Raw genomic sequence first — 26,288 nt, forward strand, 5'->3', positions numbered from 1 at the left:
ATTTCCCTCATTAAGGATGAAGCAAACCTACACAAAACTCACCAATCCTGCATGCAGCCGATGGGTAAAACCCTGAAGTCTCATCCACCATTTGGGCTCACAGCTGTGATATATAGTTATATCACTGGACCAGTTTCTGACAAGTTCATAACATGGGAGCATCTTTAGAGCTTATTTAAGAAGCTCTCCTGTGTGATCGTGGGGGGGGGGGAGCTTGTTTGGAGGCAGGAACTTTTTAACTCCATGTTGTCGGTGTTTTGAGCTGTTAGGCTGCGGTAAGCCTCTGTAGTTGTGGAGAAGTGGATCACATTTGTCCGCTGCAGGGCCGTCTTCTCTCTGACGTGTTTTTAGCACAATGTTTGCGCCCAGGTAATCACGTATTCTGGGTTAAGTGTCTTTATGAGGTTTTTAAATCCTGGCTTTTCAACAATACTGGGCTCATGTCTTTAGCGACGTGCTGTGTTACTGTCACCGTTATCTCGGAGTCATCTTGCGGTGTATTTTAATGATTAACACGTGAGTTTGACCTCTTCCTTTTTAAAGCTGAACCCCTGCCAGATGGAAGACCCAGCGCTGTTTCTCATTGGCCATCTCTGAATGCAGATAACTAGCCGCTAACTCGCCACGCTGCTCTGTCTACCCATAGTGTTTACCTCCTCTCTCCTCTTCTGATACAAGCATGCGCATGTGAGGAGGAGAGTTTTCTGGATGGGTTAGCGTTCAGGGACAATGGGAGAAGCAAAACCAGTGAGAAATGCACGCTGATGGCTCATAACCTCTACATAATTTATACTCGAATGTTCGCGATATAGTCATTTTATACATCGTGCGTGGCAAAAGCCGCAATACATCGAGTATACTCGATATATCGCCCACTCTTATTTTAAATATGACTAACTGGGTATTAATCTAAATAACAAAGACCTTTGTTGTACAGTGCCATCAGCCACTCTGTGCCAACCGACACATGAAAGCAAGGGGGGGGGGGGGTGTAGAAAAAGTTGCTGTCCTGCTTAGTCCACTTGGAGTTCAGACAACTTCTATTTATAGGATACATTTAAGATGAGACACTTGACTGCTACGGTCTACTCCAACCAAGATAGCGAGGGAAGATTGTTTCTTTTATCTATACACAATCTTTAAATGGCGATGGTATGTTGGTAAAGGTAGGTAGGTATAAAATACCGTTTTTAATGCAAACATGTTGAAAAACACCAGGGGCATCACAGCTCTCTTTTAGAAAGAGTCAAAGGCAGACAGACTTAATATTCTATTAATACAAAGTAAGACAACTAAAAACAGCCTCGGGTAAATTTTACTTAATTGCAAGTTTAAGTTTGAATGTATTGCAAGACAATTATTTAATGATAAATAATGTTATCGGATTAACTGGAGTAAACATGCCAGTAAAAATTTAAAGTGCTGTATTATTCAGTGTATTTTGGTGCTACTTAAACTTCTTATAATGTCCAACATGTAAGGTCATGAAGTAGTTACATGGTGAGTCAAACTGTCAAGGAAACTATTTTAGGGCAGCATTAGTAAGATTAAGGGAAAGGATCATTGTTTGGTCTTAAATTAGTGCTTTAGGATAATTAAGAAACAAAGACACGTTTTTTTTTCCAACTAATGCACCACGTATCAGAACTAGGGCTGAAACGATTCCTCGAATTATTCGGGTGATTCGAATAAAAAAGTTCCTCGAGGCAAATTATCTGCCTCGAGGCTATGCTTAAACCAGTCATGTATTCATACAGGCCCGTACGGTAGCCTGGACATTGCACCGTGTGTGGCACGGCGAGCTGTGTTTCACACGGACGGCTATTTGCGCGGCACGGTGTACTTGTTGTTTCTGTTACTATAACACAACATGCATGATACGAGGCGTGAAAATCATGAAGGAAGAGAAGTTGATGCAGTGATGCTTACAGGCTGGCGTCCTGCGTTTTTACGCTGCCACTGCCTCCGGCTGGCAGATATGGCACTATGCCAGCGCTGGTGAACCTACGCAGATCTCAGAGTTGATCTTGCCTGCACGACTCGCTGGAGTGAGACAGTGCTTAGTTTGTGTCTGCAGACTTAAGGGAATTTCATAATCTTCTGGTTTATTGGCCTGACAGGTTCACGGGACACCGTCAGGCGTCACGATTCAAGTCCTGTTTTGGGGCTTTCCCTCTCTCTCTCCCTCTCTTTCTTCCGCGAGCGCACGTCATACATTTAATTATAAATTATTTAAAATTCAGCGCACCAACGTCTTGACTGCAGCGTATTTTTCAAAAAGTGTCAGCATCCCAAATCATTTTATAAGACTTATACTGATAATAAATTGACACCAATTAAATAGAAACACGCTATTGCCACAGACATTGACTGAGACAAAATAGGTCAAAGTTCCTCATCATACAGTCAGGATTCAACAGGTCACAGAAGCAGCTTTATCCCTTAAAATGTAGTCTTATGGTCTTAAAAGGTCATATTTTTATGGTGGATGAATTCACAAACAAAATGTGAAAAAATTAAAACTGAACAAGCTTTCAAAAATTGTCCATATTACTGTAATCTAAAGGTTCACCTTTCAGACATCATCAGACCACTGTGTGAATGATGGAGCTTTATTGTTGCTATAATGTGAAATATTACACGCATGTATAAAGTAGAGGATGTTAAAATGATTGTGTCCCTTTACTTTAATGACAAATTGGAAAATAAAAATAAACTACAATAGAAGAAATAAAGTGTTGGCACCCAAAATTCCTGGGAGAGGATCCCTAAAACCCCAAATATGACATAATCTAATGTCATTAACTTCCTTTCCTTGTAACGTTAAGAAATGTAAACTGTCATCAGAACTTCATTGAACTTGTAAAATATATTTTCTTTAAAGAATAATACCAATTTTTAATATAGAAGTAGTTAATTTAAGGGACCCAGCTTCTTTTCTCAGTTCTCTAGTACTACTTCTCTTGAAAAAAGCCAAAGTGACTGATTAAAAAATGCAATATTTCTTATTAGAGTACTCGATTAATCGTCAGAAGAATCGATAGAGTACTCGACTACGAAAAGATTCTATTACTGCAGCCCTAATCAGAACTGATACATAATAAATGTAATTGACCTTATTAGTGTATTATTAGGGAAGCCAAGTTCTTTACAGAGGTCCAACCCTGTTTTTAGATAGAAGTTAGACTTTACACAAAAAGTTACAGTATATCTTCCAGAAACTATCCTGTCAAATTTGAGCTGCTGGTTTTTGCCTTTAAAAACCTCAGGAGTGAAAACAGGCTGCTATATTCTAGAAAATATAAAAAAAGATGGCATGACAAAAAAAATAAATAAAATGCTCTAAAGTTCTATCCTTGTGTTTGCCTGGACAGGTATCATCCGTCTGAGTGAAGGTTTTCATGATCGATACCCTGTGGAGGACTACCTGGACTTGTTTGATCAGGCTGCAAATCAAATCCAAGGAAACCTCACAGCAAATGCCAGTGGAAGCCCGAGCCAGCCCAACATTATCATAGGTAAGCAAAACTGTAAATATTGTGTGGTTTGATTTAACAATTTGTACGGCCAGTTCCATTTGGTTTAGACTGTTCTCAGTCTTTGAACTTACTGAATTCTTCTCTTTTAGTGTTGTATCAGCAAACATCTGCACTTTCCTTTTCACATGATACCAATGTTCAATTTAGACAAGGCATATAAAGTCCTGAATTACTGATGCTGAAAGCCAGATTGAGAGACAGAGAGAGAGAGAGAGAGATATAGAAAGAGCAAGCAGCAGGCCAAGGAGACATCACAAGTAGGTCGTCAACACTACTAGTGTTAAACACAGCTACGGAGAAATTAGATGTTTTTTTTTGGTAGATTGTTTCACAAACTACAATTGAACAAACGCAGAAACAATCGACACCTCCACAGAAACATGCAGCCTTTGCTGCTTAATTTGCACTTCTTTCTACCTACTGTCAGTATCTGCTCCACAGTCCTAGAAGACTCTGGTAAATTTACCAGTCAGCAAAAACATTTCATCAAGTCTTTTTTGCATCTCATTAAAATGGAGCTGTTAATGTATTTCTGGTATCATAACTTCTCCGAAAGCAAGCCAACACAATCCATGTGAGAGGCTAATCTAAAAGACGTAAAATAGGCTGTCTTTAAAATCCTTTTTTATTTTCTCAGAGGTTTATTTGGATTGTCTATAATTCATAATAAGCTGCAGCAACGATGTAAAGGCTGAAAAAAGTGCTGTGTCAGTGTATGTGGGATGTTTTTTAAAACTCTGGTAGGGTATGCCCCCACAGTTAAAAAGTCATTCACTTACTTTCCATTACAAGTGTATAAGTACACTTTTTTAGGGTCTCAATCCCAACTTTTTACAAGCCTCTTATAGCTTTTAAAGTTTACAGTGACTGGCTGCTTGCCAGGTTACCAAGTTTGAGAGAATGCCAAAGTAAGATTTTGTAAAGTTGCCTCCCTGTGAACTTTTGCTGACTTCTTTTAATGCTCAAATACAAAGATGTCTTAAGTTGATACGGAAACCCAGAAACAAGGCTCAAAAGGGCCAGCTGAATTGATTTTCTGTTGTTTTTGTCCAACTCAGTTTACAAGGGTTATATGTCTAGAAAAATATTACACAATTGGAGGTGAAGGTCCTGCCTCTACAGTTCAGCTGCAAGTACATGGGGAAATTTTTACTCCTAAGTTAGCTGTGTATTGTTTGTGTAAATTCAGATGATTCAAATAGACTTTCATAAAGACTACAGCAATTAGTGCTAAATATGACCTTTTCAGTTCATGATATTTGTTATTTCAGCTCAAATTACTTTAGGCAACTACAATTTTAGGTGGCTTCAGCTGCCATTTTAATGAGTCAGATATACACTAATGTTGATGCAAGTACGGGATAAGGTTTAATATCAGCAAATTTCAAATGCTAAAGGACTTGGATAAAAATCTGAACTGAAAAACCTGATTTGGACACTTCATCTTAAATAACTATTGGGTTTTGAATATACGTGGGCAGAGCTTGAAGCAGCCTGATGTATTTTTGTAGAAATCAACCTTTGCTTGACTCTCTGGCCTAACCTTGAGCCCAACTTTGATTCTATTTCTAAAATTAACTCTGATCTCAAAATACACTGATACCAAGGAACTCTGTCGAACTCAGCTTTTCTCGTTAGGCAAGCAAAAGAAAGTTACACATCCCAGACACCCTCTGATAAGCACACTGTGACAAGAAGTTGGTCACCAGCTTGTCCATTCTAATTAAAACTCACTGCAATATTACATAATGTTTTTTTCTGATGGTTTTGTTGAGGGGAGGCTAAGATAGCAAGGGACAAACGATCCCTTCCATATAAGCTATTTAGATCTTAAGTAATTCTAGCCATACCCAGTATTTCTTGTGCAGTGAACTCCCTGACACCCCGTTAACCAGTGTAGTACCATGTCAGAGGGCAGATTTCACTCTCTCCTCTTTCTGCTGTATCATATTAGTTACTCAAGTCATGTGACAGCATTGTGCCCTATGTGTGGACCATGTACTGACGGTCCTCTCTGCCCCCCTCAGGCAGCACCCAATAGTGTTTGGCTCGGGGAGATCTGACACTTGCCTGGAACTTCACTTGTAATCTGGTATCTGATATCACAAAGCTGCTGTTGGAGCGGCTGGTGGGGAGGCTGAAGCACAGAGCTGACTGTGACTCAACCCTAAAGAGAGGCTGGAACAGCTTAATAACACTGGATCTCCCTCTGCTTCACTTACGGACACTTTATTGAAGTGCTGCAGAAAAAGAATTACTGGTGTTATTTGTTTCTGGGCAATAATATCTGCAGTGGAGGTGGGGGTGTTTCATCCAAACCTATCCTATTGCTGTAATGAGAAGTTCCTAGATGACTAATTTTATAGTTGATTAATGCAAATTTAAACTGGAACTTCTCTACTTGTCTAGAAAGAGGAGAGACAAAAAAGAGAAAAATGTAATGTTAATGTTTATTAACAGTTACATGGCTAAAACAGGCTTGCAGTGTCTGCAGTTAAACAATACCAAATTGGTTTGCTTAGTTAAGCTAAAGGTAGTGGCAACTGCATTGCCACCCTTTGGCCTTTCCACCAGTTAAACATGACCCTATTGAAGGCCGAAGCTAAAATTCATCAGTCTAATAAAGTTCTTCTTTAAACTTATAGTGCTGTTTGCCTTGGAAGTTGGTGAAGTTCTGCCAGAAATACCTGCTTTGGTTCTGCATCAAATTTAAGGATGTTTCAAAGCATTTCTTTCCCTATTCAGCTAAATGCCATTTAAATTGCATTTAACTGACTAGTCTAGACTAGTCTAGAAAACAATCAAATTCATCAAGTGGTCTTTGTGTCAATAGGTATGATGTGCCGGATATGCTGTGTAGAGCGTGGTTAAAATTAGCAACTAGCTCCACCAACCTCCGTTACTCTTGCAGAACAATATCATGCTTTGATAGTTGGCCTTTTTTCATTTTTGTGGAGTAGTTATACATGAGTATAACCTTCGACAGCCTACATACAACTTTCCATTTTTCAGTTTTACAAAAACTGTCAAACTGCATTGTTCCAATGAAATGCAAACTGCTAAGCTCTGTCAGGAAGGCAGCGGCCATTAACTGAAGTCACAGCGACTGCCAGTAAAGGGAGGCTTCATGACAGTTTTTAAAGAACATTTAAATGGGATTTCAGGCTGATGTTTTTAAAAAAACGATAGGTAATTAGTCCAACAAACTTGTAAATCATGCATCAGCTAATTCAATATACAAATATAACCATTAGTCAGCTACCCACACGCATACCCAATCGAAATATTGCGATACTGCCCTCTGAGAAGCCATCCATCCTGATGCTGGTTTCTGCCTCAGTAGTAGACCTGCAATAGCAATATGGCAGAAATCATCAACCAAAGCATAAGCCCACTATGGACCAGCTGCATAGCGTGCTTTGCATTTGCCTGGCGTTGTGGGCCAGTATTTATAAAAGTAATAATACATCTTTAACTAACAGGTAATTCTGGTGCTGACCAGTGGGACGGATGACAATGTATCACTGAGTTTACCAGTCCCTCACATCTGTTGTCCTTGCATACACCCTTACAAGCCTCATTACCGTTTGCATTAAACCAGTGCCGTTGTAAAAGTATTGTTAGCCTTGTAAAAGGACGTTGTTTTCTAAGGGTTTTAAAATATGCATACAGTTGAGTAATTTGTTAGACATGACCCCACTAGGAAATTACAAGATTGGTCTAATTTTGTGAACAGCCATGGCAAGGTGGCTCAATCAGCTCCTGAAACGTGTAGGAAATTCATGAAATTTAGCTGAAATTGAGCATATAGTTTTGATCAGGCAGGCCATGGTGTCAAGTTCTGCAATTTCATTGAGATCAGCTGATCTCATGCAAGCCCTCATCAATGGAGCCAGCTGATTCAGGCTAAGCTCCCTATTGGCTAAATGCACTCCTACTGCCATATTTAAGCTTCTCTGGCATGCATTCTCTTTGGTTCTCCCTCTGCAAGCTGCTTTTGCAACCCTCCTCCACCCTATCTCCTCTTTTATTCTGCATCTGAAAATGTAACTGCAAACTATGTGTGTTTCTTGACTAAGTGATCCTGACAGAAATGTATCGTGCTCTGATCTACATAAGAGACTCTATGTTTAAAGTTGTAAACCTAACTTAAAGTCAAGATATTTTGCATTTACTGTCAAATTATACCTGTATTTTCAGCCACTTCCTTGTATCCTTCTCTTTCTGTCCCTGTTGTCAAACAAAACCTTGAGAAGAACTGTTCAGCTGCAAAAAAAAACTGATTTCCAACAAAAGCCTTTTCATGCTGGTTTTGAGTTGCTGTATTGAGTGCAGCTTAGCATGCCGCCCTGTTTTGTTTCCTTCTTAAAATAAATAATCTTTGCAAGAGTTGGGGGAGTGTGCCAAAACTCCACTCAGTATTCCCACCATGCCCTGAGAGAGCGCAGCAAGGTGCAGGCCTGTGGCCAGGATCTCGGCTTCTGACTCTCTTCAACCGCCGGCCAACACCAGAGGCACGCCGGTCTGGCTCCGCCGTTTGTTTGCCCTATTACAGCGTCTCCCTGCGGAGCAAAATAAGCTCTTTTAATGGACATGGAGACCTTTAAATAGACATGATCACAGTGTGTATCATTTTAGGCGTAGCAGCATTAGTAGCGATCCTGTTTCACTCTTTCTGCTGTCAGCACGGAAAATAGGCTCTGGCTATCATCCGTTTCTGTGAGGAAGCGAGTCAGATAAGGCCTGTGTTGTGTTCTCTCTACAAATACATCGCAGCTTCTCTTCACAGATAAGAGGATAATGAAGGCACAGACAGACTAATGAATCCTGGATATCATTTCTCAGCACAGCCTGATAAAGTTTCTGCGCTCAAATTGTTTGAGAAACGACATCCTCTGACTGGTTATGAGCACCACAACTGTTCAGCTTCTGTGTGGAAAGCTGTTATTCTACAATTTTATTCACAGCTGGAGATGTAGTTTATTTTTGTGTGTGCACTCTTTAGCATATTTCATTTCATGGACTTGTTGAATGTGTTATGAACATGCTGTGTCTGTTACTTCCAGCTATGATTCATGGGCAATTACACAAAGCGGGTCACACTCAATTTTATATATACATAGAACTAGACTCTTATTTTGGAAAGCAAGTAAGTGTTGAATAATTTAAATGTAATTAAAGAAAATTAGATTAAATACTGACATAAAAACTAAGTGGATTTTGGACCTTGTATTTACTTTTGCAATGCAAAAACTTAAAATGGTTGAAAATGTTCTCGTTTTCTTCCATACGTTGATAGTTTTTAAGCCTAATGAGCAGCCAGTTTGTGTTTTCTGCCTGCATTACTCTTTACATTCTCTATTGTCAAGGTTTACTAAGATCCAAATCTATTGTTGCTGAAACTGCAAGATTATTCTGAATCAATTCTTTATGAACAAACACGAAATGCATTCAATAACTGGCTCAAGACAGAGCTGCAACAAACAACTATGCTCAAACTTCGCAGATTATTTTGTTTGCAGCAGTAAAAAAGTACATTTTATAAGGTGTGCACAATTCATTGACATTATCAACACATATCAGTGAAAAAAATAGTTATGGACGAATTTAACTGAATGTTTTTCATGCTGTAAGCAAACATTACATTATTTTCCAAGAGTCACACATGGAAAACAGAAACCCTGAGTTGTGGCATAATTGTGGCAGCAGATGCAACAACACTGTGGCCTGAAATCTCTTAAACTCTGGGAGCTTTTCATCCTTAACACTGCAAATAAAAGTAAAACTTCCTGCTTCAGAGTCCCGACCATATTCATAACACACAGGAGACACTCTTCGGTCTGCTCCAACTTGTGGCCCAACCTTCATCACTTCAGCTCATCAACAGCAAGCATCAAACAGGGGTCTGGGCAGGAAGAGCATTTGTGTTTTTCACACAGCTTAAACTGTATGTTCTTCCTGCTGGTGGCGTGCTTAGCTCCAGCGGCAGGTTTATCAGAGTAAAGGGCCACACTGAAAGCTTTTCACGACGAAAAAGATGTTTTTGCTCTTACCCAACCTGCTGCGGTGTGGGTTTGCGATCATTCCAGGCGGGTTTAAGTTGAACTGTAATAGCCACACTGAATGCTTCTCTTGGTGGAGAAGGTTTTCACTCTTCTCCTGACCGACTTCAGGATAACATTAATCCACTTCACATTCCACTGTTCATATACGACGGCAGCGTTTGTACTGGAGATGTGCATGCGTACAACCTCATTTTGTATTGTCATTCTGATTGGCTCATAATGACTGTGACAAACAGAACATTTGTCCAGTCACTGAGAATTTAATGGAAATTCCTGCCCTTCTCAAACACTTTGTATGGGAGGTTTCCCAGATGAATGTGAAATATATCCACACAATGGATATATTAAACAGTCGATCTATTGATCAGATTAGATAGACAAAATTGTTGCGTAAAAGTGTGCTTTACTTATAATAGACATCATTGTGGCACACTAGGATTATGGGTAGTGTCGTTTTTTTTTCCCCTAGAATGATTGAAGTTTTATTCTTCACATCATCTGCATTTTAATTGTTTTCACTAATAAAATCCAGACAGAAGAGGGCTTCATAAACCTGTTCCTGTTCTTAAAATGTGTTTTTCTTATAACAAGGTTGATAACATACAAGTTTGTGTTTTCTACAGAAGAATATACAATTGTTTCACACCCACACAGCTTATTTTACTTCTACCTTGAATGGTTAAATCTGCAAAAGCAATGTAGACTCTATGATGTCGTGTCTGATTGGGACAATAGGTATTCCTCCTCCATCCAACCCTGCCAAGGATGTCTGAAAGGATGTTTTAAAGTCCCAGTTACTATTTAAATTTAACAGCTGATATCTATATACAAGCTATTAACTAACTGAGCAAAACATTATGCAGTAAGTCATTTAATCATTTCAATAGTCAATGTGTAGTTGAAGAGCAGCTGTGAGCTGAAGCTCTAAATATGTCGGCAGTGGTGGACTCAGGATGTTTGATGCACGGGGGAAAATAATGTGCATATGTTTTTTTTTCTGATTTGGTCCACTTCTAGGCACCAAAAAGGCACCAGTGCTTAAGTTTTGTCAACAAAGAAGGCAAAAATAGGGGATTTTGCCTAATTTCCTCTCAAAGGAGGATACTGTGTGAAATTTTGCCCACTAAAGAGGAACCAAAGAGGGAATTTTGTTAAATTTTCACCACTAAAAAGGCATTTTATCAGATTTTGTCTATGTTGAGGCTATCCTAGTGGGCACTATATCATGTTTATCTTCCATAGGGGCATCCAAGAGGGCCCCCTCTGAGTCCACCAGTGCATGTCAGAAAATGATAAAGAATGTTTCAGTTGACAGGGTCATGTCTTCAAATTTGTCTAACATAGAAATAGACAGAAAGATACCTAATAATTACCAATCAGCATATTTGATTGGTAACTGTATGAGTATTCTTGTTTGTTGTAAAAACCGATATAAACCTCTGCCCATGTGTGTTTTTGTCTCTGTATGGTTATGTAATTGTATGTGTACTGTATAAAAGTCAGTGTATGGTTTTTCTCACCTCAGTGGGCTGTGTGTTCTGCAGGAGAAGCCAGCGCGTCCACCATGTGGGATAACAATGCCTGGGTGTATTTCTATGACAACACCACAGAAGGAGAGCCTCCTTTTCTCATCCAGGACTTTGTGCATGCCCTGCAGCCTGACGCCCGCTTCATCGTCATGCTCAGGGACCCAGTGGAGAGGTGGGAGTCATCTTTGTTTCACAGTACTTCTCCTCTGAAATGCCAAAGACGACACAGTTTAGTTCCGACGTGCACACAGCCACATTTATGCCTCTATCATAGCTGTTTACACTGCAGACACTCACAGATACTTTCACTGTTTACTGAAAACAAAAGAGCTTCTGTCACAGAAGATGTGTAGCCTTTTACTAGCTGTCACATAGCTATCAATATGACATCTTTATCAGAGGCATAAAGACCTTGGAGCAAAATGCCTGTAATAAATTCAGTTTAAACTGGGATACTTTATGCTTTTAAAGCTGATTTTTGCTTGTCTGAGCACGCTCTCTATAATTGCTTTTGCCCTTTTATTCAAATAAATTATTGATATTGCACCATCCATTTCCACACTGCTATTAAACAGTTCTTCTTTATAGCACATTTCAGACAAAAGACGCCATCCAAAGCACCGTAAAAAGGCAAAGAAAAGCACTGAAATGACATTTAATAAACAATGAGTGCTGTAAAGCTTGTCATAATCTGGATTCAAAGCCTCTTTTTAAAAAGATTGTTCATTCATTTGTACAGAAAGTGATCCCATGGTAGCATTCACAGTCTCTGTATTGCTGAGTTTGTCTAAAATCTCATTTTGTGTTCATCCATATTGTAGCAGTAGCGATCCAGTCATCCATCCAAGGTCGATAGGTTCTCTTTCTGTTATTACTTTTCTCTCCCCAGTGATCTGTTCAGCCTCAGCCACACTTCTTGTTCCTGTACTTGTTGATTTTATTTTTTCACATTGCTTGCCTGAATCTGTGTTTTACTTTTTTATCATCTGCTTCAAAGATAATTACTATTGCTGGCTTTGTTTCACTGCTCTTTTGAGACAAAGGGATGCAAATCCAAGAACACGCATTTGAATTTTTTGCTTTAAAAGAACTGTCACTTTTGCTTTTGAAGAACTGGTCTTTGATATGTGATATAAGTTAACACATCTACCCCAACAGCTAGCATGACACAAAGACAACTTCTTGTCCCATCTGTCATAAGCCCACACGGCTGAATCTTCTTTTGTTTCATTCTGGTGAATTTGCTATTCTAATTTATACTTGTCAGCAAGACAAATTTAGGAAATTATCGGCAATGTCATCCACTGGGAGAAGATTTTTGAAGCCTTTTCCCCCCTTGCAAACAGCTATGCACCTGCCCATCAGCAAACTACAGGATCTTGAATCTCAACAAGACTAGCATGAATACTGCAGGACAAACATACACAGAATGTCACAATCCATAATTGAATGCACTCAGGCAGGAGTTGACATTTTAAGTCAGTGGATTTTAAACTTTCTTTCCCAAAAGCAACCCTGAAATCTAGCCAAAATCTCACACCATATTCATATCCATAGAAAATAGCTTCTTTAACTGTTGTTACTTGGTGTCATGTATGGTTGTAGAGTCCCACAGCACACCTAGACCTGACTCAAGGCACACCAGTGTGACTCAGCTCATCATCTGAGCACCACAGTTTTAACTGAGCTGAAATGACTGACAGACTGTAGTCCAGCTGATTGCATGCTCCTTAAATATGATAACAATAAGAATCATTAAGAATTTCACGTCATTTCCCTGTGATCCAAGTGATCAGTGATGCTTGTGAGATTACTGTGTGAATTACTGCTACAGCATCAATGTTTCATAAGTGCCCACATTGATGTTAAAAGGCAGTAGCTGCCGTCAGCTCTACTGCTGTCACTCCCACATGGACGCCCACTACACTTTGATTGTACGCTGTAGCAAGGTTTTCTCTCCAACACTGATTGAAAAAAATATTCTTAAAAACACCTGGTCCTTGCCAAAAGCTGATCAGAATGCATTTGAAGACAAGAAAACTAGAGTTGAAGGAAAGAGATCAAGAGTATAAAAAATTCTGTTCTTATACTCTTGACCAGTCTGTTGGCTGGAATGCGATGCAGCAAAAAATTCTGCTAATCAATGCCGTCATATCCTGACAATTAAATTTAAGTGTCGGTGAAAAACCCTGAAAAAATACAGTTTTCTTTTGGAAAAAAAAAAGATTTTTTTTGTGTAAAATGTATCCTCTCTGTTGTCTTGCAGGCTCTACTCTGACTACCTTTACTTCGGTATTGCCAACAAGTCTGCAGAGGACTTCCACGAGAAGGTGTCAGAGTCTCTGCAGTTATTCGAGGGGTGCCTTACGGAGTACACAATGCGCTCCTGTGTGTACAACACTACTGTCAACAATGCAATGCCAGTGAGTAAACCCTCCCTGCTGCTTTTGTCTCACAGCCCTGCACACTGCTGCACTTTAACCACCAGCTTTAAACTGGTGGGGGGAAAGAAATTAAAAAAAAAGGGAGTGAAAAAGACAGATGGAGTGAAAACCACACTTCATTAACACACACTAAAGCTTTCATGACAGACTTTATGAAAGGGGATTGGCAGGCCAGCGTCTTGGGCCTCTTTTTGTGTTAGAAAACCAAGTTGAGCAGTGGTGTGAACTTTTTATTTTTTTTCACACACAAAGCAGACCGAGTCTTGGTGCCAGCCTGTGTAGGGGCCCCAGTGTAAGGCCCCAGGCCAGCTTTTCCCACAGCGCCCTGGGGCAGACTGGCTGAGAGGGGGGAGGAGGAGAACGACCCGTCCTCTTTCACTCCCTCATATTCAAAGGTCCTCATCTCCGACTGCCACTGACAAGCTTTATGGCCCTCCGGGAGCATGCTCAGTCTCTGCCACTGGCCTAATTGTCCATCCACTAATATGTCCTCAGAGTTATTAGACCATGTTAAACCATTACAGCTGTCTCTATGCCGTTTCTCATGCCTGTGCCTTCGTGATAAAAGTTTCAGAGCTCAGATTAGAGTGTGGGGAGAAGAGACCGATAAACACCAGCATGAGAGCCCGATCAGACTTCACTGTTGGACCAAATTGATTTAACAAAGGAGGAGCTGCTGGCCTGGAGTGTAATCATTTATTCTGAAAGGCCTTTCAGTTTTGCTAAAGAGGCAAAAAAGAAAAAAACACAGAGACAGTTCACCTCCCAGAAACAAGGTGGTTTGTTCACGCCTGCTGAACTGCAAAGAACTATCATACTGGAAATCCACAGATACAATGAAATAAGAATCAGGCTACCTGCAAGAATTCTTAAGGTCCTATGAAATCCGTTTTATTTTTTGCCAAATTCCGTTGCATTTTTTTCCAAATTTTGTATTTTCACGTTTTAATTTTTTGGGATTTCATTTTTTAACCTTTCCAGTCATTTTACCATAAAAAGAGTCTCTTGTTTTGTAAATGAATAAAATGTTCACTAATTAAATAGAAATAACCTTAAATTTATTGAAAAGGGCCACAGTTGGCCCAGGAGCCGTTGTTTGGATAACCCTGAAATAACATAATTAAAACCAGTGTAACAGTCAGATATTTCCAACATTTTAAGACACATCCACATGTATAATCACATTCTCCTGGTGTTAATAATGTAAATAAAAGCATCCTTCTGTTCTCTCAAACACAGAGTGATTGTAACTTCATAAGAAAGTAACATTAAATTTAAACGGTTAAAAGTAAACCTGTTACCTAAATTTTCTTTACTCTCACAGACTGTAACAGTCCATGCACTTTGATGCTGCATTGTGTTTTACTCCTGACTGTAAGGGTTCTCTCATCATCTCCCTCCATCCTCGCTGTCCGTCTGCCTCGTAATCAGACCTTAACTTTAATGCAGACACATAGTGGCTCATTAAGCAACCAAACGGAACTACAGTATATACCGGAGGAATTATTAAGCTAATTGATACTCGAATGAAACATCACTTAGACTAAGGGACTACATAAAATCTTGAGTCTGTCCGTCTCAAGTTTGAAGCCCTCGAGAGGTGAGCAGGTCTTCAAGTTTAGCCTGCAGCGGTGTGCCTCGCGCAGACATACCTCTCCCTCTCTGTGACTCTCTGGTGTAGTGAGGTAAAATAACTCGAAGCATGGATGACTTTTCTTTTAGGTGCATCATTATGTTATATTGTAGCCGTCATCGTTGACCCTGATGAAGGCTAAAAGCTGAAACACGTCACTCTAATAAAGCTATTCTCTAAACTACAAGTGTTACTGGAGATTTCTGTTCTCTACACAAGCTGGGGTTGTCAGCATTGTCTAGAAACATTCACAGGCAAAATAATTGGAAGAGCTGGTGCAATCGTCTCTCTGAGTTTGTAAATTATATTCTCACTGTGTGTCTCCAGGTCAGATTGCAGGTCGGCCTCTACATTGTGTATCTGATAGACTGGCTGACCGTCTTCAGCAGGGAACACATTCTGGTCCTGAGGTTGGAGGACCATGCCTCCAATAGGAAATACACGATGCACAGAGTCTTTGATTTTCTCAATCTGGGTGAGTATAAAGCCTAACAACACAACCTAATGTATGAGCCTGTCTGTAGTTATTTCCTCTGAGGACTCCGATCAATACAACACAGATTACTAAAGACAAATGGGAATTTTATTATAAAATGCATGTAACTGTCTGTGATTATTAACAGCAGGGATTCTGCAATTATCTTAAACAGATGTAGATTAGAGTAATTCAATAGGAACCAGGCATGGTAAGATTAAAACAGCATGAAAACAATTTTATTACATGAACATACTACAGAGACTGCTGACAAATGTTCAGCTTAATTTGTTGATAAAAGTTGATAGAAGGCCCCAAACACTTTTTCACAATGATCAAGCACTTTCATTTTAAAACTGTGACATGTCAGATCTGATATCAGCTAAAAGTCAACAATTTAGTAAAGCAAAAGTATGCAGCTTTATTTAGGGATGACACTTGCAAATGGGAAAATGAATACTGTCTAATTCTTAAAAAAATATATGGGGGGGTTTCAGCATTGCACATTGCTAAACATGACCAAGACTGAGTCTGTTGACTGTTTGATGTACTATCTGTGCTGCTTTAAAGCTATTGATGAAGACAGAAAAGCCAACAAGGGCTTTCTATCCTGTTCATTCAAGTTAACTAGCAGCTAGCAGTGCATATACAAGAACATTATTTAGGCTAAACTTTAGATAGCTTAAGTCCACATCAAAGGACCATAGAAAATAAAATTTTCAATCAAATTCCCAGGTGAACTTCTCTACAACTTTCCTCCAAATGACAATCTTTCTGGTTATAAAAATTGATTGGCACATTACCGATTCAAAACTGTTCTTATTCAGTAGGTTTTTTTTTAAATGACAGTGAATCTTGCAGTCTACAAGAAATAACTGAGTGAAAGATGCAGCTCACAGATTAAAAAATAGCGAAGGTACATTTTCAATTTGCTCTTTTTATCCAGAGCACAGTCCCAAAACTAGGCCTCATCATTTAATGTCATAAATGACAACAAGGGATCAGATTCTCCTCCCACCAAATTTCAGGGTTTTCCCAAGAGCTCTGATCTGTCCTATGGCATATTGAAGTTGTTATATGTGCTACAGAGATATTGGTATTGTTATATTGGATTTTACCACCATGCAACACAAAGAGCATTACTTAGATGTATGTGGAAAAGATGCATACTTTGTCCTGAAGATGATAACGTCCTATTACACAATATACTATAAGTGCTACAGCCACTGTCTACATCACATTGAATCTGAGTTTGTCACTGGTCTGTGCTAGAACTGGCTAACAATGTATAACTACAATTTCAACCATACAATTTACATCTATTCATTTAATTTATTATGAGATTAAAATGTGATTTCTGTGAGTGTCCTGGCCAAGACTGCCAGCAAGTTACAGGCTTACAAAATAAAGCAATTACAAACACACATTAGCCAATCTTTGGCCAAAGAGCAGAAAGTCATTAGTCGAAGTATCCACAACCTGATGCATCATCATCCTCCAACACCTTTAATAAGAGATTTAAGAGATAAGCTCCCCCAAACACAAATCCTCCCTTAGCAGATCAAAATCAGCATACCTAAAACAGGGCTGATTGGTTATGGAGTAAATCATTATTTTGAAATTATGATTCCCAAACACGGTTACAGAGTAATTTTAAAACATTTGCATCTGTGTGATAATATTAAATGATCCAATGCATTTCAACAAATCTAACAAATTCTGCTAATTATTTTGCATTACTTTAGGTCTGACTCCTCAAAACAAGAGTGGTTGCATATGACAGGTCATTTTTTTCCCCATTTTTTTTCTAAATTCTTAATCAACACCTGCCTTTTTGTCACCTTCTTTAGCTGTCTTGCTTTTCAATCAGTCTGGAGTGCAATGGTTCTCTATGAAATTACAGCCAGAGCTGTTTTGGTGGTAGGGACAGCACACATGCTGTGCTGTGAAGGAGGGGAGGTTGCACACCATTCTAGGGATGCACAGATTTTGAAAATCAGTGCCAGTACCAATTCTGATGTTGAAAACAACAATTTAGCTGATGCCAATACCAGTTCTTATCTATAACTTCTTTTGTGTAAGACTCCCTCTGTACCAACATTTTCGCTAATTTTACCATGAGAAAGACCAGTTTTTCCTAAATTTAACTTCCTCTGCACAATAAAAAAAAAAATCTCCTCTTCAACTGAGCAGTTAGGCGTACTAGATGGCAGCATTAAATAGATTGGACACACAAAATAAACATGGTACACATGGTATCTGTTCATGCCACGTCATTATCTGATGGCCAAAGTTTGGCAATAAGGCCAATATCTGCTAATACGAAGCTAAACGGATGTATCAGTGCATTCTCTACACCATCTATCATACATGACAAAACCAGGAACAACTTGGCATGCAGCACAGTAACTATTTTATCTTGATCAAATCCTTTACATGACCTCAGGAAGCTCAGACTGTAGTTGAAACTTGATTAACAACTAGCACTAGCTACAACCAGCTTTAGCCATTTCAAGCGCACTTTGGCAATAATGAAAGAAAGTGCTGTGAATGGGTCACAAGTTTCCAGCATTTGTTGAATTAAAATCGCAAAAGTATTAGGGAAGTGAGTTAATTATGAAACGTCCATGAAAATGACTGAATATATGAGTGGAGAACAGTGTTAATTTCATCAACTAAAACTATGACTAAAACTATTCATTGACAGCCTTTTTTCCATGACAAAAACTAGACTAAGACTAAAAAAATTTATCTCTGATGACTAAAACTGACAAAAAGTAAGTTTAGTTTTCGTCAAGATGACTAAAACTAGACCAAAATGTAATTTAGTTTTCGTCAGACATTCAAAATCCATGATATTTGTCCACTGTGGGTAAATCTGTCAAAAAACAATGCAGCTGTGTCTATTCTGCCTCTCAGCTGTAGGAAGAAGGGACCCCAGGTTTAGCAGAGTGCAGAGAACACATTACCATGACTTGGTACCAGACTTCGGCAAAAAAAATAAATGCTTGGACTAAAAGTGAAGACTAAAACGTGAGGACTTTTTATGGACTAAAACTAGACTAAAATGTCATGAGTTTTCGTCGACTAAAGCTAGAATAAAACTAAAAATGTCTAAATGTCTATAAATGTCTAAAATGGGACTAAAAATAAAAGATATTTTGTCTAAAGACCAAGACTAAAACTAAAATTAAAAAAGCTGCCAAAATTAACACTGGTGGAGAATACAGACCAGCCAACTCAAGCATACAATAAATCCTGTGTGCAGGCTGAAGGCTTAACTTCTAAATGTATAGAAGTTAAACATGGAAGTGCTTCAGGGCTCAGTCTTGGGACCACTGTTATTTACACATTATATCAACAGCACTGCCAGAATGTTCCCAATACTAAATCTCATTTATATGCTGATGACATAGTCATTAATTGTTCCACCCCTACACAGTGGGGTCGAGTGGATTATCAGTTACCAAAAACACCTAATGTATCAAATGAGATACAAAAAATATATATGTTAAATTTTATGGAAATTTTGATTTTTTTGGATTTCAGTATAAAGTGAAATAGCCTAAACATTTCAGTTCCAAAAAGTTAGAATTCTCTGGCTATAATTTGTGTTTTCAGGCTTTAATGTGTTAAATCCTGACAAAACCAAACTCTTGATGTTTTCAAATTAAAAGAAAAAGTCACTGAACTTTCCTTCAATCACCACGTCTCAGGGTGAAGTGAATGAGTCTTTATCATCTCATGAATACCTTGGGTTTTTGACTGATGAGTCACTGTCTTTTTAGCTTCATACTGAGCCACTTGCAAAGAAGTTAAAACAGCGGCTGGGTTTTTATTTCAGGAATAAGTCCTGTTTTCTGTTTAATGCTTGGAAAAGACTGTTTCTGACACTTTTATGCCTCTGATTGATCACAGTGATGGTTTACATCAATGCATCTTCTCAATGCCTTAAATCTTTAGATATTGTAAACCACAGGGCACTGAGATTTATTACCAATTTGAAGTCCTTAACTCATCATTAAACACTGTACGATTGAGTTGGGTGCCTTTCATTGACCCCATGTAGACAAAATCACGGACATATCCTTATTTACAAGGCTATGCTTAACCTTCTTCTGTCGTACATGTGCTATTTTATTCACATGAAAATTGCTGGAAGCTACAGTCTTTGCTCTTACTTCTTCTATCTGCACCCAAAGTCGATCTTAAACGGGTTAAAGGTGTTTCAGGCACGCTGATCATGCAGCCTAGAATCTGCTAGAGGAAAATCTGTGTCTGAGCAGCTAGCTTCTTTAAATCTTTTTAAAAAGTTGATTTAAGGTGATGGGGGAGGATGCATGGTTGTAGATGTTTTGACTGTTGACTTATTCATCTATGACCTGGATTTGACTGATCTGTGTTTGTAATAGAGTTAATACTCCTTTAGTGTATCTGTGATTGTGCTGCTGCCTGTCTTGGCCAGGACACTCTTGTGAATGACATTTTTGATCTCAATGAGGTTTTCCTGGTTAAATAAATTAAAATGTGTAAAATAAATTAATAATAAAGAGTTTTGAATTAGGGCCTCAGTTAGCAGTGACTAGTATTCCACCATAATTCTCTATACAGAGTCCAAAGATGTATGGCATTGAGTAGATGAATGCATAAATAAAACGTGACATTAGTCGATTAGAGGCAGAAAACTTGCAGCCTCTAATCGACTACAGTGACGTTTAATAAATATCTGTCTATCAACATATTTTTATTCTCTTTTGGTATGTGCATCAGACTCAAAAATCCCATATTGGTCAGGCTCTAAATTTTTCTAAAACAAGACTAAATGCATGACATATTTACTTAGACTTATTGAATAATGACTAAATCTTTGCATGTGCATGCTACCTTTGAATAAACAACTATACTGGATATCTAATAACCAAACACAGAATGCCCTCTTATTCTAAGAGCCCCTCTACATGTGTCCCACTGCTTCATCCCACTGTCTAGTTCCCCCAGAGCATAGACCTATCTCTTCAAAGAGCTGTCAACACCAGCCAAGGTGTGATTGCCTACCAGTGCATAAAATCTTCTACTCATCGCACTACTGATACACAGTGACATGTCAGAGTCCTTTGACCGATTCTTGATCCATTTGTTTAGTGATGGACAAAATCTAAAGTGGTCCAGAAAGCCTGGATGCTCAAACATGTTTGTGTGTTTTTTACAGGGCCGCTGACAAAAGAAATAGAGTCAGAGATCACAAGAAGTCCAGCGTCAAACACCAGGAGGCCAGCGGACAAAAACCTAGGACCCATGCTGCCCATCACTAAAGAGATCCTACGGGACTTTTACATGCCGTTCAACGAGAAACTGGCCAAAGTGCTGCGCAATGACTCCTTCCTCTGGGACTCTCAACTCTGAAAGGCCACATCTCCCCTTAACTTCAGTAAAAAGAAACCACTGATGTGTCAGCCAGCTCCTCACTTTGAGTTTCATCTCTCTCAAGTGCCCATGAAAATCAATGTTTTTTTTTATTTAAATTATTTTCTAAGTTATAAAAGCAGAGATGAATCAAAGACAGAAAATAGCACAAGAGAGAGTGGATTTGTGGTGTGACTGTGAATGTGTGAGTATAAGAGAGAGTGAGATGTTGGAAAGTCTTGATTGTTTTTTCTTTGTGACCAGATGTACAAAATTAAATAGTGAATTTAAACAGAGTCCTGTGTTATCTTTAAGTTTGGTATGATTAATTAAAAGATAGGCATCCTCACAGAACAGTGGAGACAAGATATGCTCTAATAGTTTTTATCCCTTTTGTCTGACACAGCTGGGATATAACCAGCAGATAATAGACCTAAAACGTGCCTTGATCATAATTCAGTCACTTCAGTGTTTTTCAGAGAGGAAATTCTGTGATCCAGGCAACAGTTTAGTTAAACAACAACGCCCTCTACTGGAAACTACATGTAATTACAACAAAAAGTCTCATCCCATTCAACATTACTGCTTCAAGAGGCTACAAAGGCCAAATGGAAAGGCATCATATCAAGTTAAAGCTATTTTTAAAATATCATTATAAATATCATTAATATCAATAAGCTTGAAGGCCATTTAAAAGTAAAATCTAAAAAATGTATATGTGTTTTTGACTCAAGCTGAGTTCATTTAAAAAGCCACCCAGTTACTCTGATCAGTCCTTTAGAATAATATCCTCAAATCCTGCAAAAATTGAAAAAAGCAATGTGCAGTTGAATTATTACAATAATGATATTCAAATATACAAATAAACCAGAGTTAAAGAATGCATATTTTCTTTCATATCTATCTGCTGTTTCTCATGTTGATACATGTGTTTGCAACAAGTCCTCCCAAAGTCGTCTACCTTGTCCTTCCAGTCCCACATCAAACCTGTGACCAAAACTGCCTTGTTCCCCCTTAAAAATGTCTTCAGAATCAGACTATCACTCTCAGACGCTGTTGCTGAAACCCTCAACCATGCGTTCATCACTTACTATCTGGATTACTGCTATGGAGTCCAGTCTGTGGTACCCAACAAAGTTAAGTTTCACACCAAGTGTAAAATCATCCTTCTTACTTTCAAATACCTCCATGCCTTACCCCTCAGTACCTCTCCGACCTCCATCACCCATACTGACCTAGGGCCTCAAGTCCTCAGACACTGGCCTTATTACTATTCACAACACCAGACTGTATACGGAGACAGAACCTTCAGGACTGCATCCCGACCATCTGGAACACCCTCCCTGGAAAGATACATAATGCTTCTTCTTTGGACAAGTTTAAAAAACTCCTCAAACACCCCCTGTTAACCACAGCCTACAATCTCTTCTAAATCTTTCCCCCTCCAAACACTCAAGGTAGTGTTTGTCTTTGTGTTGTGTTTTGGTGCCATATAAATCCAAGCAAGCAGCCCTATTGAATATAACCTTGGCTTCCAGCCTGGGGTCCTGGACTTCCATCAGGATGAGAGCTTCTATACCACAGGAATCCAAGCACTGCAACACTAATGTAAGAAATGTGTGGACCACAGGGGAAACTATGTTGAAAAATAAACATTTGGTCAAATTCAACCTTTGCATCATGGTCAGCCTATGAACTTTTCAGCCCCTCCTCTTATGTGTCCTTACTGTCTTTCCAGACTTGGAAAAAGAACCCTTTTCTAAAGTGATTGAATAAAATCTCTGTAGTGGGTGTGTGCTCTACTTGCCATAACTGCTTCTGTTTCTTGCATAATGAGATTTTTAATCACATGATTGTTATTCTGTTTACAATCAGAAAATTTGGGGAAGGTTAAAGGGATTGAAAACTGGACACCACCCAATCCTAGTTTGCAGAATTATTTGTTTCTTATTACAATAAATACGTTTTAGTTTTGGCAGATGATTAAAATCTAGTCTTTAGATTTAAATGTTTACATTAGTTTTAGTCACATTCTCATTTCGCCTTTATATTTTAAGTCCAGATTCGGTCAATGATTAGTCCTTAAGAAGTATTTACTTAGAATCATACAACCCTTCAATCCGGCCTCCGAACCCACCACAGTACTGAAACCACACTTGTGAAAGTTACAAACGACCTTCTGCTTGCATCTGACTGCGGTTCCCTCACTATACTCATACTCCTTGACCTCTCTGCCGCCTTTGACACCATCAACCACTCCATCCTCCTCCACTGCCTACAGTCCATTGGTATCACTGGTTCAGCGCTCTCCTGGTTCAACACCTACTTCTCAAATAGATCTCACTACATCTCTATCAACAACTGCACATCCAACACCATACCTGTTACTCATGGAGTACCTCAAGGTTTGATGCTTGGTCCCCTTCTGTTCATTTTGTACATGCTTCCCCTTGGACACATTATTCACAAACATGGACTACACTTCCACAGCTATGCCGACGACACACAACTCTACCTCTCCACCAAATCCATCTCCCCCACAACTGTACCAACCATCACAAACTGCCTCTCTGCAGTAAAATTCTGGATGACCACCAACTTCCTCAAACTCAACTGCAATAAATCTGAAATCATGATCATCAGATCCAAATCCCTCCTCCCTTCCACTCAGAACTTCTCTCTCACTATCGACAACCTCACAGTCACCCCCTCTCCGCAGATCAGAAACTTTGCAGTTATCTTCGACCCCACTCTCTCTTTCAAACCCCACATCCGTCACATCACTAAAACAGTTTTCTTTCATCTACGTAACATCACCCATCTTTGTCCCACACTCTCCACCTCTGCTGCTGAAACACTCACTCATGCTTTCATTTCATCCAGACTTGACTACTGCAACAGCCTCCTCTAGGACTCCCTTCCTCCGACTTACAAAAACTGCAATACATCCAAAACTCCGCTGCCTGCCTCTTCACCTACACCCGCTCCAGAGACCACATCACCCCTGTCCTCCAGCAGCTCCACTGGCTCCCAATAAAACAGCGCATCCATTTCAAGGTCTTGCTCATCACCTACAAAGCCCTCCATAACTTGGCTCCTCCATACCTCACAGTCCTTCTTCAGCACCACCGCCCTTCCTATCGCCTCCGCTCCACTGACTCCAACCTCCAAAATCCCATCACCAAATCCAAGCACTGGACCTTGGGGGATCAAGCCTTTGGCATCCCCGCCCCCACCCTCTGGAACTCAATCCCCCTCCATATCAGAAACTCTGACTCTCTGCTCACTTTCAAACAATCACTCAAAACTTACCTGTTTAACGATGCATACGACTCCTAACCATTCATGTTTTTCCTCCGGTCCCATCTGTGTTGTGTTTTTGTTCTTGTTCTGTAAAGCGTCTTTAAGTCTCCTTGAAAAGCGCTCTATAAGTCTGATGTATTATTATTATTATTAATTTACTAGCCATATGGTAAAATGTGAATATAAAACACTTATATTTTTCTAGATTTGTTTATCCAAAAACTTCTAAACTCTTAACTCTGACAAAATTAATATAACACCGAAGAAATCCAGGTTGAAGGTTTTCAATGTAATCTCTCTTCTGGACACCAGAGGGCAGACTAAACTAACCTTTTTACAGTTGAAGCTGACTTCAGGCAAATAGTAACAAAAGAATATAAAAATGCATGTCTTGCATGAATAACATCTAGATAATTTAGGGTACTACAAAATAATTTTTACTAATTTCTAACCTGTAAGTAATAAAGTCTATTCTCTAGATAACCTTAAGCCTAGCAAACCATTAAGTCAACACAAACTTGCCCAAATAACATTTGATCTGACAAGTTTAAAAAAAAACCTGCAATCTCATTAAACTGCATAAGATCCCAGAATGCACCTCCTTCCTTGTACAATCTCAAAAACACAGCAGCTTCAACTACTCTCTTCTCACTGCAAATCAAGACAATCTGACTGAAGAAAAAAAGTGGCTGCAAATCATTTGCATATTTTGTTTGGAGTTGAACGCTCCATCTGGCTTGCCGAAGAGGTTCTGCTTCAACGAGTTATCCTCCGACCAACTTCAATTTCCTTGGAATTCACAAATATTATCAAAGCTTCTTTCATCCCAGTCTGTGCTGTATCAGGATACAGAGACTGGCAGGAAAAGTGGACAACTACTGCCGCAGAGAAAACTCCAGACACATTTAAACATCCTGTCTTCCACATTTCTTAGCTTTGCATCTGTGCAGCAGTTTGGCCAGAGTATCCCCAAAACTGATCTGGATTCTATGATACAAGAATGGCTATTTGTATCTTGGCTTTGAACTGGTTATTTCCCTCAGAGAAAGCAAAGTAAAGACTAGGTAGGAAGCTAGCGAAATGCTTTATGAGTAGCAGAGGAAATAGGTAAGGACTCTTTCAAATACAGGTTCAAACGTGTGAATCAGAAGCAGCAAAGAAAAAGCCAACTATGCTACCACACTCTGACTGATCCCTTGTATCAATGCCAGTTTTCCCTCAACAAAACACTCCATGACAGGTTAATCTTCCCCAAGTTGTTCATTTTATATGCAGTATCATGCTAGAACATGTGACGGATAATTAACTTGCAAATTTACTGAAATCAGATTAGCACATGAAAATAGCTGCAGGCTTGCATTAAACTGAGAGGTGCAGAAGTGTGCATTACAAACCCACAAGACTACATTAAATAATGATATAATCATTGAAGCACACTGTGGCAATACACCTCGACTTTCTAGCAGTAATTTTGTTGACTAAATGTCTGATTGAATGAAAAGTAGGTGAAAAAAAAACAGAATCTACTAGAGGTGGGAATCTTTGGGCACCTCACCTCACTGTTAAATATTCAAACAATCAATTATTATCGATTTTTGGACATTAATACATCGATTTACAATATTCCACCTCCACATCACGATGCACTTATAGGCAACTAGGAAATTTGGAGTTTGCTACAGTAAGTAACACAAAAAATTAAGAATTTCATGATTGGACAGTACAGGTTAAAGTCATGGTTATAGCTAATACCTTTACAGTCTATGGTTAATACAAGTCTGTCTCAGCTTCAACGCTCTAAAAATAAAGTATTTCAGTTAACACGAAGATGCAGTGCACAGGAACAACACTCAAGCATAATCGCCATATACACCCGATATGAAAACCTAGCTGTATT

The 26,288-nt window shown here is 39.1% G+C and overlaps 1 protein-coding gene and 1 long non-coding RNA gene across 4 annotated transcripts in view; one reads left to right on the plus strand and one right to left on the minus strand.

The window, feature by feature from the left end:
• The window catches only part of LOC121527867 (carbohydrate sulfotransferase 15-like), a 77,036-nt gene extending 55,656 nt beyond the window's left edge, over window positions 1–21,380 (plus strand). Inside the window, exons 4-8 of the mRNA XM_041814884.1 lie at window positions 3,375–3,518; window positions 11,149–11,305; window positions 13,400–13,556; window positions 15,538–15,685; window positions 20,895–21,380. Coding sequence (XP_041670818.1) covers window positions 3,375–3,518; window positions 11,149–11,305; window positions 13,400–13,556; window positions 15,538–15,685; window positions 20,895–21,088 — 800 coding nt within the window. The 3' untranslated portion in view covers window positions 21,089–21,380. The remainder of the gene's footprint in view (window positions 1–3,374; window positions 3,519–11,148; window positions 11,306–13,399; window positions 13,557–15,537; window positions 15,686–20,894) is intronic.
• LOC121527868 overlaps window positions 1–26,288 on the minus strand; it is a 55,096-nt gene that overhangs the window by 28,407 nt on the left and 401 nt on the right. For 2 of the 3 annotated variants that reach the window (XR_005993447.1, XR_005993448.1), the window contains exons 2-3: window positions 11,125–11,339; window positions 10,275–10,373 (exon numbers count right to left, since the gene is read on the minus strand). This is a non-coding gene — a long non-coding RNA (uncharacterized LOC121527868). Of the gene's footprint in view, window positions 1–5,684; window positions 8,102–10,274; window positions 10,374–11,124; window positions 11,340–26,288 lie in introns of those variants that run through there. The other variant, XR_005993446.1, reaches the window with a different exon arrangement.

This window comes from Cheilinus undulatus, linkage group 20 (assembly GCF_018320785.1).
Source record: "Cheilinus undulatus linkage group 20, ASM1832078v1, whole genome shotgun sequence".
NCBI lineage: Eukaryota > Metazoa > Chordata > Actinopteri > Labriformes > Labridae > Cheilinus > Cheilinus undulatus.